Source organism: Salvia hispanica, chromosome 2 (assembly GCF_023119035.1).
Source record: "Salvia hispanica cultivar TCC Black 2014 chromosome 2, UniMelb_Shisp_WGS_1.0, whole genome shotgun sequence".
Taxonomy (NCBI): Eukaryota; Viridiplantae; Streptophyta; class Magnoliopsida; order Lamiales; family Lamiaceae; genus Salvia; species Salvia hispanica.
The window spans coordinates 2,232,830-2,245,560 of NC_062966.1; the positions used below are offsets into that span (position 1 = coordinate 2,232,830).

Sequence of the window (12,731 nt, forward strand, 5' to 3'; positions counted from 1 at the left end):
GAGTTACGTACAAACTCTCACATATTGATAAGTCAAAGTGGCGTTTGATTGAATAAACAATATTGATATTAATATCATAGACTAGAAAATACTAAACTTTCTGAAATATATTCTTTCAGTAGATAGCAATAAAAAATACATTTCGGATTAGATCCTTTCAGTGCTTTACCACACCGGTGTTACTAATCTCTTCTTAGGTAAGAGAGAATTATCACAAACACCGCAACCGTACCAATAGGTAGCCAAAGCCTATCTAGGTTGTGAATACGTTTTTCTTCTTACTAGATCTGGCCAAGTCCCCTACTGGAAAACTCATGAGGAGATTCATCGAATTTCCCTGCTTGACCTTCTTAGTAAAAATACGATTATATATTTATATGGTCAAAATATTTTTCTTTGCTCTAATCAATCTATACTTTTCTATTGTTTCATCAACTATATTGTTTTCATTTATTATTACATTTTGTACCCCACGCATCTCCGCCTATTTCTCAACCCAAGCGGAACAAACGCAACTAATCCATATTCTACTCTTCATATGCCTTTTGTATCTAAATGATTTAGTAGTTAAGTAAATGAATTTAATTATGTAACAGAGTCAAGCGATAATAAACTTATTTTTAGATTTTCTTTATCGATTTTTTTTTCTGGATTAAAAAAGTCGTACAAGGCATATAATAATAATAATAATAATGATAATAATAATAATAATAATAATAATAATAATAAAATGTGTATACTAGATATTTTTATTATGTATTGCCATATAAATAGAACTATAGAAGCATCGGAGAAAAGTAGAAATATAAAATGTATAACACACATATGTGATGGGGATAGCTTGAAATCAATTTAAAAATAGCCTGTTTGATATCTCTATAATAGAAATTATGGTACATGTATACAATGATGGGTCAATAATTCAAATCATGATCCATGATTAAATCATAATAAAACTCGATATCATTGCTTTTTGATGGATGATGACCTTGTGCTTAATTTAAAAATAATCATCCTCACAATCTTGTAGAACCAGAATCCACTCACAAGCTGTAGTCCCAAAGCCATTGCCTGTGACCAATTCACCTTAGACCAATTAAAAATTGAAAACAATAAAATCGGATAAATGTTATTCACACACATTGTATGACTATATTTAATCATTAACAGGAAAATCTACAACTTAATTAAGGCTAATTAAAGATCTATATATATAATTTAAATATCACATTACCTTAATCAGAAACGGATTATCAGCAGTGAGAGTAACATAAGTAAGATATGGCCCACCTATCATTCTTGCAATTGTGAAGATGACTGCAAAAGCTATCTGCAAAACAAGATGCACAATTGGTTTAGACTTTCATAATATTTCAATTAAATGACATTTCACATTTCTTTAAAGTATACTAACGTCAGCTGCCAAATTGAGATCGGTGTTCCTATATCCAAGCTCTTTAAGAAGCTCCCTTGAGTGGAGGAATGGGCTTGATATTTCTGTGATGCACAAGGCTGCCACCATCTCTGATCCACACTACACTCATTAATTCAACAATATTAATTAATTTCTCAATATCTTCAAATATTATTACCAGAGAACCAAATTTACCCTTTGATAAAAAAGTCCAGCCACAAGCCCAATAATGCTCACTAGATGATGCACAGTGTTATCAAGCTTCACTTGCTTGTCAAATTGGCAGCACACCAAATCATATATCAAATATCCCACAGTTACTGCTAATGCTTGCATCTGTCAAAAACACAAAAAATAGGCTAGAATCATTATCAGAAGAAGAGGAATCTAACTTGAATTCGGGACCCAAATATTGTTTTCAAGAGAATATAGTACTCGTCCCCTTTCTAAAGATTCGATTCGGAACTCTTATATGTTTGAAATAATTTCAGAGGTTATAGTCAAATAACAATGATTTGAGGCATTTCTTTTCGACAGACAAAGTAAAAAAAATTGTGTTAATTAATTTAAGGAAATAATTGAAGTGAGAGAACAAACTAGACAGCTCAAGTCTTGAATTGAAGAAAATAAAAAGGATAGAAAAACGAAGAAAAAATAAAGTAAGAAAAAATAAAATATATGCAAAGAAATGTGTTGTTTTTTGCCAAAAAATGATCCAGCTATAGTAAGACTGCCAAAAAAAATACGATTCAGCTACAAAGGGCCGGAAGGAGTACCTGTTTAGGAGAAGATTTTGAGGCCAAGGGACAAACAGGGCAGCTCCAGTCTTGAATTGAAGAAAAGGCCAAAGCAACGGCCAAGAAAGCGTGCGCCGTCGAAACAAGACGGTTGCAGAAATCGAAAGAGCGCTTTGGAAATGCGACTTTCCTGATCGCCACGAACAAAGTTGACCATGCCGCCACGCTAAACACCATCAACTTAACAATATAATCCTCCATGGCATCCAAATTATTCCAGTTTTGGTAAATATGAGCTTTTTTTTTGCTTTAATGAAAGAGTCTTCAAACAAACAGAGCGGTAGCTATTAATTCTTCGCCTACTCACCAGATCGGCAGATCCGTTGCGAATCGTTGGTAGATTTTTATTTGCCCAAATTAGGAAAAATAACAATTGAGTTAAACAAGTTTGTTTGCTAATAAATAGAACAATGTTCGTATTTGATTGAAAAATATGAATTATTGGAAATAAATATAGATTTAGATATTTTTTTAGATGATTTATAAAATTTTGAGGATTTAAATGAAAATTACTATGATTTTTCCTTTTTTTCAGTTTTGGACACTTTTTTTCTTCTTCTTGTTTATCCTTTTATTCACAAACAAATACAGGTAGATTGTTTTGTGGTCTAACTATAATCACATATAGAGCCACTTCTCCATGTGACCAAGAAAGTGATTTTCTCCAAATTTGAGAGATACTTTACATCTCATATGTAATTTTTGTAGCATATTGATTGCTGTGTTATTTATGATTTCATAAAGGATCGAGTTAATAGAATGTAAGTTTTTTTTTTATCATATTAAAAGTGAAATAAAACTTATACTAGTATTTGACGAATTAAAATGATAAAATAAAATTAATAACGATATAATTACGGATGGATGAAATATTCTTAAATTTGAGACATCAGGAAAAAAAGGACGGTAAAATTTACTCATGTATTAGGCATAACAGACAGTAATTGCATACCGGTAAATTTTATTTAAGCTAATAATTGTATTTAATACTTCTACAGCTAGATATATACATCTATGTATAAAAATATAAAATAGTTTTTTAGGTAGGGTTGGTGGACAATGAACCTGTATTTATTCAATATGGGATCGTTCATAATTATATATATGCATGTAACTTGTTAAATACAGAGGTAGATCTATTTATTTTTTCAAATGATAGAGATGTTGCTTAAGAAAATGGAACTTTAATGCCAAAATTAAAATTCGTCACCTACCCGCTCCTACCACCTTAGCTTAATTATTAATAGAAGTAAAAGATTTTGAATTTGTTGGGTGTTGGCCATCATAATTTCCACGTACCACGCCACGCACATATATAAAAGTATTAAGATTTCCTCTTAATTATACAAAAAAAAAAAAAAAAGAATCTAAAATTAATAGATATCGATTTCGTGGCCAATAACTAATTTGTAGAAAGAGTAATTAATTTTCATAATTTTGAATGCTCCTATAGAATAAACTCGGCTAATTTAATTCTATTGCCTGCTGTATTAAAAATGAAGACTATTTAAACAATTTTGATGCATACCGTTCTAAGACCATCTCCAACCGTACACCAAAACTCATTTTTGGTGTAGATAATTTCTCCAACCATACAACAAACTCAAACCCATTTTTGGATTTTTCAATGGAATAACACCAAATATGGTGTTTACTCTAAAATTTTGTTAAAGAAATACTCAAAAATGGTGTAAACTTAAAGATGGTGTAAATGGTTGAAGTAAAACTACTTTTTGGTGTGACATATACTCAAAATGGATTTGAGTTTGATGTAAATGGTTGGAGATGGCCTAATACACTAGCACCAAAACATTGTATGCACTATGCAGTCTAAGGATCATCCATCTAAACCGCTAGAAGTGGAATTAACCGCGTCACTCGAAGCAGGGACGGATCTAGAAAATGATCATAGAATGGGCAAAAATACATGTGGGGATATTTGAAGTACTTGAGGAGTGGCATTTAAAGAAGAAACTAATATTAATTTTTTTCTATAATAGAATTTATACATACATATGAAATTTTGAGGGAGGGCATTTGCCCCTCCTCCTTGCACATTAGATCCGTCCCTGACTCGAAGTGAATCAGTCCAAAGGGTTAGTGAGCACCTATGGCTATTGAGTTGAAGCACAAATGTTCAACATCATTGCTAGAGTAGACGACGTGTTGATCAACAGAGCGGATGAATACCTTCTTCTGCAAGATGCGATACGCGCGGATAGTGCTTTCGGTTCAAGCGAGTCGTCTCCAAAGATAAGTGACAACATCTCGTGTGCCGCAACACCGCTTACAAAATGGCTTTCCGTGACATGTATTTGAGAAGGCTGATCACCGTTGATGCTTAGTCGTTGATGAATTTGCACGACATAGTTCACGGCTTTTCCAACATGTTAGGAAGCATCGACAATTGAAAATATGCGAGACTTCTTGGAGATGTGTTTACACTGACTAGTAATCACGAGGGGACAACATCCGACCATCATTCATAAGTTGTTGCCGACCAATGACTCTGTATTTGACATGTACTATTTGGTTCATAGCCATTGAATTAACTGCCAAATGCCGACAATATCATATGAGCTACTACTTGGTAAATGAAATTTATCCAAAGTGACCATCGTTCGTGAAGTCGATTATATGTCGGACATATCCGAAGAAGACATTATTGCTCAAAGGCAAGAGGCAACACATTAGGATGTTGAGAGGAAATTTGTGTTGCAATCACACTGGGCCAATCATGCATCTCTGATGTGATATACGCATGTATCCGTCCATAAAAATATGGACATATGATATGACATGAGAATTAAGATAAAATTGGTAAAATAAAATATATGAGGAGAAATGCAGTTAAATAGTGTTAGTGAATTATGTGACCCCATTATTACAAGTGTTTTAATGATAATATAAGTTGTAAATGTACTATATGGGTAATAAATTGGGATAAGACGCTAGACCGCGATAGCCTGTCTCAAGGCGCACCACCACTTTTCCAAGAGTATATGGCCCGACAAGCTTCCATCCACGAGGGATGGAGACTCATGGCTGACTCCAACAAGACCCGATCAAATAAACTTGAGTACATATCACTTGAGATTTTAATTTAGGTTTCAATTTATTTAGTTTTTCAAATTTAAAAATAATTAATTTCATTGTTTACTTTACTTTTAGATATTTTTAATTGCATAAAATAAAATTGAAATGAGAGGATTTGAGATTTGAGATAATGTGGGTGCAATTTTCAGAAGTGCCGTGGATGCCGTTAGGAATCAATTAATTTGTTCAGTCTAAAACCCCTAATTTCTCTCTTCTTCTTCATCCCTCTCTTCCGGCGACTCCCGCCGTCCGACTCCGACCTCATCGCTGCTGCTGAACTCGTCTGATTTCGCCACCGCTCCTCTGTTTCTCTCAGTCTCAAACCTCTGCAGCCCTAGGTTGTGGTGTGCCATACATGAAGCTGCTTCGCCTTTGCCACTCAATGGCAGCGCCTTTCGCAATTCATCTACGGCGACCGGCGTTTCCGTGGCACTGTCCAATCCTTTTGGTTCCTTCAAATCATTTTCGATTATCCGCTTCTGCACATCGTCAGACCATCACTTCCGCCCTTTCCTTCTCAACCTGTAATCATCAACCTTCCCCGTCGTCCGACCTCGCGGACGATTTCCCCTCTAAACAAGTAAGTGAACTTTTTTTTAAGTCTCTACTTCTTCGTTTCTTCTCACATTCTATTAGTACTCTGCAAACTTTACTAGATATTTAATCCTATCGATATAATTTATTTATTGATGTAGTTGGATTATTAGCTTTGATACTCGGCCTCATGGATAGATGATAGAGATGAAATCAATTATCATTCTGTATTCTACTGCACGAATTCCTTGTTACAAATCAATTATGTTAACATATAATCGTTGATATATCATACATTTATGCTCTCATGGCCTGTATATGTAAGAGGATTGAAGCTAGCAATACTTGATTTATTTGTATCTAGACTTGGTATGGTTTTAGGTTTGACATTGCCTGTTAGAGGCTTAGAGCTAGGCAGCTGTTTGCTGGAAGTCTGGAACAAATAGGAGAAGGCAGGAAATAGGCACCACAGTAGATAAACTGAACTAGAAAATTAGTATATAATAAACGATACACGGCCTATGCAGAGGGCCACACCTCCGAGGAGGGCGTAACAATCACCGGTACGAAAGACTAATTTTCTGGAACTTCAGAAGTTGGGAAGAAATCCATATTTATAAGATTTTATGAAAGACTCTTAAATTGAATAAACATCTCTACAAACTAAACACTCCTAAATGTACCCAAAACTAGGAAAAGATAAACTAAACATACTAAGAGATAACAATAGAAAATATGCAAGAAACAAGGAGTTGATCAATATCAACTTCCTCCGACTGTCAAAACAGCTTTGTCCTGAAGCCTGGAGTCAGAATTGTCTGGGGGTGGGGAGGTGGTTAGCACCACTGTAAAACAAAAAGAAGAATGAGCGAAAAAACGTGCAAGCAACACAGATCTGTAAACCGGTAGTTGTGAAGCCGTGCGGGTATCCAAATAGCAAGGGCCAAGGGCTGCTGTAGGGAATATAGTAGAGAAAAAACATTGCAGTAGAAGGGGCATGGATTGTGGCGGTGGAGGCTGAGATTGTGTGGGCGAATCATCAGGGCGGTATGAAAGCAAGTGCAATGGTGCGACGCATGGAGAATTTGAAACAACGTTTGAAACAACAGGATAGATAGATGGCAAGACACATGATACAATGACATTGGAGGTTGAATGGTTAAAGAGGTAGCTATGGTCTGGTTGTTTTGAACATCAGTAAAGATGATGAAGGACTTGAAGGAACTGAAGTATTGTCGGAAGCTGGGACGTGGGTGTCGGGGCTGGATGAAAGCATGGGTTCTATTCGCGTGGGAATATCTTGAAGGCCACCTTAAATGCCCGCATCTCCTCACACAATTTTTGCATTGTAGTTGCTGAGGACTCAATCGCCTTCTATAATTCTAGCTTTGCAACCATCGTTCACACATAGAATTGTTAGTGTATGAATATCGTTCAATCTGAAGGCGACTGTTGGTCGGAACAAATAGGAGAATGCACGAAAAAGACTGAGAATATAACATAGATCAAATCGAACTAATTGATAAAATTAACTATAAAATTGATAGAAATCCATAGGGTTCCATTCTAAAAACCAATTGGTGATAGGAGGAGTGGCCAACGAGTCTAATATAGTGGTTTCAGTTTACTCTTTACACTGATATGGGATATTGTCATATTTATTTTTGTGAAGTCATTACAATCACATTGAAGAATGCTACTTTTCTTATCCTCTGTAGTTTCATTTTATTTAAGGCATTATGCTTCCATTTTTAGTAAATGGTGTTCTTTCCAACTTAAATTTGTAGGGTCCTTTAAAGCCAGGATTGTATCTTGTTGGCACGCCAATCGGGAATCTTGAAGATATAACTTTAAGGTCAATCATCCTGTAAATGTTGCTGGAGTTTTCCTTTTGATTTTATTTCCCTGGTTCTCAATATACTTTTCTGTTTCAATTGTTGTAGAGCCTTAAAGGTTCTGAAATCTGCTGATGTCATACTTTCAGAGGATACAAGGCATTCAGGAAAGTTGCTTATGTACTATAAAATCAAAACTCCACTTGTAAGACAGTTATAAATTCTATTTATGCGCTTAAGATTAGAAATAAATTCATATGTGTATTTTTGGAAGGAGATCTTGCTCATATAATATTTAGATATTCAGTTAAGCTATCACAAATTCAATGAGTCTCAACGAGAACAAGTTGTGCTGAAGAGATTACTAGGTGGAGAAATTGTCGCACTGATTAGTGATGCTGGGATGCCTGGAATCAGTGATCCTGGTATGGAGCTGGTAAGTTAAATGTTTGCATGCTGTCTTATCAAATAATTTACAGTTAACACATGGTCCACCTGCGTAAGTAATATTGTGGTACATCTATTTATGCGTATATGTGTATATGGATATTATTCTGGAGTGTGTGTATGCTCATTTTTCCAGTCACAGAGGCAACACTAACTTCATTGAACTTAGAAAACAATCTGATTCTACTAACTTGTATTAATTTTGTGATGGATCCAGGCCAAGTTGTGTGTAGACAAAAATATACCTGTCATTCCTGTCCCCGGTCCATCTGCTGTGGTAGCAGCTCTTTCGGCGTCTGGTTTGCCAACTAATGAGTTCACATTTGGTAATCACATGAATACATGATAAGTCATACATTTTGCAACTCATGACATATTGTCTTATGAGGCAAAATTATGCTGCAGTTGGCTTTCTCCCTAAACATGCCACTACAAGAAGAGAGAGGCTCATGGTTTCTGCCAATAGTGCAACAACACAGGTCTTTTTTGTCCCTCCTCATAAGCTCTGTCAGTTCCTAGAAGAGTCGTCTTCGATCTTTGGAAACTCAAGGTAATTCCCTCACTGCTCCCTCTCATTTGGAGAGCAATTTTAGGTCAATACACAGTTTTTTTGTTTTAATTAATGGTTCACATTACTGCTCTTCGAACTAGGTCTCTGGGAAAAATTCTGTCTTTCAGTTTTAAAGTATAAACACATATATTCTAGATTTTTGTGATTCTGCAGTTCTACTTGAAATACAAATTTGCCATGTTTGACTGTAAACTTTTCTATGCAAATAACTACAAGGGCTCTTGCTTTCATGCTTCCTTTTATCATATTTTCCTTCTTTTGACTACATAGTCTTTGACATGTTTCAAAGAACTTTAGATAATACGCACACCACCTGATAGAAGATATTGAAAGGATTCACTCCAAAACATAATGAAGAAAGTGTTAAAAAATAATACTCAAAATAGCATTCAAGATTCTGTTTTTCATTGGCTGAATTCAAGATCTCATTACACATTTATATAAATGCTCAGAAAGATCTAGAACCTTAGCTTAATCTCTGCATCTACTACTTAACCACAAGATCATTTAATCCTAATCATAACTGAATCACGTACACACTCTCTTCACTATGCCTTGTGCTGCCACATATCTCCATGTCCTTTTGTGGTCCAGAATCCAGCTGTTTCATTCATAACGACCTTCAGCTTTGGCTGATCTTCAACACACTTTATTTTAATCTCATCTCGTGCACCAACTTGAATATCATGCTGGCATTCCAGCTCAGCTCCATACACAGCCGAGTCAGCTTCATGCAGCTGCTTTTGATCGCATGTGTCTTTGCATTGCCCTCTAACAGATATATCCTGCAATCAGTAACTGGAAGTTGTGGATTTGTAACTTAGTATCTTCAAGGATTTCAAACCAATGTGCTACAATAAAATTAAATTCTAGATCTAAATTTTATGTGCAACACACGACCCTTGTGATATCTATGGTGTATGATTTTGAGGACAAGTTGGAAAATGTGGGTTCACTTGTCAATTCAAATGACAGTAAATTCTTGGTTCTTATTCGTTTTATATGTAAAAATATGCTAATCAGTTAAAGAAAATAATCTTCTTTCACTTCTTGATAGCTGATATTGTATTCCATATACATGAAATGTGGTCTTTTTCCCCCTTTTCTCTTCATATTTTATCGCATAAAACTGTATATTACTCGTCACTAAATTTAAGTCCTGCACCTGCATCATTGTTTTCCAATTGTTGCAAACTTTTCTCAGGCGTTGTGTTATTGCTCGGGAAATGACCAAACTGCATGAAGAAGTAAGTTTTACATTTAGTGGTTTGATGTTATATTCCATTTCTTTGCTTGATGAGTTTGTATGTATGAAAGAGAGATAGGAGTTAACTGGTAGTGATAAAGTCTATGATATGTTCTTGTAAAGTTCACTTTTATGGTTTTACGAGGCTCACCATATGATATGAAGCATCCACATTTAGGAAACCCCACCCCTAGCCCTAATATATACTCCCTCTGTCCCATCTCAAGTGATCCACTTTCCATTTTGGGTTGTCCCAACTCAAGTGATTGATTTCCTTTTTAGCAAAAAAACAATACTTTGCTGTCCCCTGCTTTATTCTATCTCATACTTTATTCTCTCCACTTAACTCAATAAATATCATTTTCTTCTGCTAATCCATTGTTTACTATGATAGATTGGATTTTTGGGATATCCCAAGGCCCGTCATAATTAATATTTAAACTAATTTTGCTTGATTGATATTCCATTGAAAGGATATGATTGGAGAAACCCTAAAGGATAAAGATAGTCAAATCATGCATTTATCAGCATTAGATTATTATCTAATGCTGGATAGATAATAAATTTATTAAAATACCATGGTGCATGTATGATTTTATTTGGCTATTAATTCAGTGCACCAATATGAATTTCCTGTGGATGCTTATGTTTAATTATATGTGCAGTAGAATCATTTCCATGGCAGCATTTACATTAAGTTCTCTTAGCATTTTCACATATACATATGGAGGATAATAAAGAATTCTTATGCAAAATTTATTTGGTTTCAATTAACAAAAAATCTGTTGACTAGTTCTGGAGGGGTACTCTTGGGGAGGCGAATGAAGCATTCTCAACCCATCAACCAAAGGGTGAAATAACACTGATGATCGAAGGGATGATAAGTGAGGATGACCAACTCTCCAATTCTCAACTGGAGAATAAGCTGGAGGAATTAATATCCAAAGGGCATAGTCTCTCCACGGTAATCTCCCTGTAAAGTTAGATCACGCTCACATTTATAAAATTGTCTTCCAGAGATGATAGACAGGTTCATTTCTTATTGCATATGCTCTAAGGCATTTAGTTCCCTTCCTCAAGTTGACTCGGATGCTGGTGCTGTTGAAATGTTACTGAGCTCTTGTTCTAATTAATATCATTGTAGGCTGTTGAGCACACTAATGCATTTAGGATCTAAGTAGCCTTGTGATCCATCATTTGAATATCTCATTTTCTTGTATGACTTCCCACTCTCACGAATGCAAATCTAGTTTTATGTTGCTCAATTTTCTTTCTTCCGTTAAAAGCTAGAAATATTGTTTGATTTGATTGAATATATACCTTTTCAACTCGTAAAACTTGAACCTATTGCTGATTTTCCTTGGAAGTTGAAATGTGCAAGGTTCCATTGTTCGAATTAAGGATTCTACCTGATTATGAACATTGAATTTATATTACTCTTAATGTGAATTAGTCTGGCTGCCTTACATGCTGTCTTAGCAATGAATGTCACGATTGTGAAGATGGCTTGATGACTTGTTGTATACCATTTGTCTAATGCAGGCAGTCAAGGTGGTGGCATCTAGCACGTCCATGAAAAGAAAAGCAATATATTCACTAGCACTGGAGAAATATGGTAACCAATGTTCAGAAAAGAAAAATTGATGCAAGATGGTTAGTCATCAGGTGGCTTATAAAAGACATGCAAAACCCACTATGACTGAAACTCTCGAATATTTTGTTTCTGGAGAATGGGTACGCATCAACCGTTACTTGGAGGTGGGGCGAATGCAAGCAATGGAGTGCTGGACATGTCGGTTACGTGAAGGTGGATGCCAACATCATTATTGTCATCAAGTTACATGAAGGATGTGTTACTATTATTATTATTTCCATTATTGTTTGAGTAGAGGGAGTTTTTTGAGTAGTGTTGGGACGGCATTCTGCCAAGGGTCTACATTGAAGAAGATTTTTTACAAAGATGATTCCAAGAATTTGAGAACTGCTGCAACTGCCTAATATTTGACGTCAACGAACGGTTGAGAATCGGTTAGCTAATAATTGGGGCTGGAAAATAAAGTAGTTAAGTGGAGAGATGTTATTCATTTCAGTATCAAATTTTACAGTGTATTGTTGAGAGAGTTGAGAGGGCTTCTAGACCTCTGGAGAGTTCTTAAGTGAAGTTGTTTCTGTGTATATTTCTATTGTAGACACCAGCTGATAACACATCTGACCAGCCTAGCTGCCAGCGATACTTTTGGTCCAACAAGATCCAACTCTAATAGCAAGATCACAAAGCCAACTAGGTATCAAGATTCCGTTAACAAATAAAGATCAACTCATTCCAAATGCAAGATCACAAAGCCAACTACGGTATCTTATTTAGTCAAGCATATCTTTTGCAATCAAATCATGGAGTATTTTATTAGTTCTTTACAGGGTTTATATTTCCTTTTTAAAGGTGATCATGTAGATGATAAATCATTGAGAAATAATAACATAATTATTCTTACTCTTTATACCTTCCATCACCATTCTCGGTTCTCCGAACCTTGAAATATCAAAAACTCCACTATTGAAGTGCTCTACCTAAACTATCTAAATTATACTTACTCTTATCCCTTTCACATACTAGCTTCTCTATGTATTGTGGTTTAGTTCGCCTTTAATTATTAATTGTATTTGGGCCTTTATTCACTTAATTAAGATGTTGGGCAACTTTGAATATCTTCTCTCTTCTTTATTAATTATATATTTCCTTAGACATTGTGTTTCTAACGTCTATGATATGACAGTCTTCTCAAAAGTCACG

The 12,731-nt window shown here is 35.2% G+C and overlaps 2 protein-coding genes across 3 annotated transcripts; one reads left to right on the forward strand and one right to left on the reverse strand.

Annotated features, from left to right (window-relative positions):
- Window positions 1–796: 796 nt before the first annotated feature.
- On the reverse strand, window positions 797–2,583 carry LOC125207942 (TLC domain-containing protein 5-like). The gene is made up of 5 exons (XM_048107463.1): window positions 2,191–2,583; window positions 1,610–1,750; window positions 1,415–1,534; window positions 1,235–1,330; window positions 797–1,071 (listed from the first exon to the last, which is right to left on the reverse strand). The coding sequence occupies exons 1-5, from the start codon at window positions 2,410–2,412 to the stop codon at window positions 964–966; spliced, it is 687 nt and encodes a 228-aa protein (XP_047963420.1). The 5' UTR covers window positions 2,413–2,583; the 3' UTR covers window positions 797–963.
- Window positions 2,584–5,439: 2,856 nt separating this feature from the next.
- Window positions 5,440–12,115, forward strand: LOC125206049 (ribosomal RNA small subunit methyltransferase I). Of its 2 annotated transcripts, XM_048105333.1 has the most exons (10): window positions 5,440–5,887; window positions 7,629–7,696; window positions 7,785–7,881; window positions 7,984–8,112; window positions 8,341–8,449; window positions 8,529–8,673; window positions 9,899–9,941; window positions 10,734–10,904; window positions 11,483–11,593; window positions 11,670–12,115. In XM_048105333.1, exons 1-9 carry the CDS (start codon window positions 5,663–5,665, stop codon window positions 11,582–11,584), a joined length of 1,089 nt encoding a protein of 362 aa, XP_047961290.1. In that variant the 5' UTR covers window positions 5,440–5,662; the 3' UTR covers window positions 11,585–11,593; window positions 11,670–12,115. The 2 variants fall into 2 exon arrangements, with proteins under 2 accessions (XP_047961290.1, XP_047961289.1); XM_048105332.1 differs by having other exon boundaries at window positions 5,441–5,887; window positions 11,483–12,115.
- The last annotated feature ends 616 nt before the right edge of the window (window positions 12,116–12,731 follow it).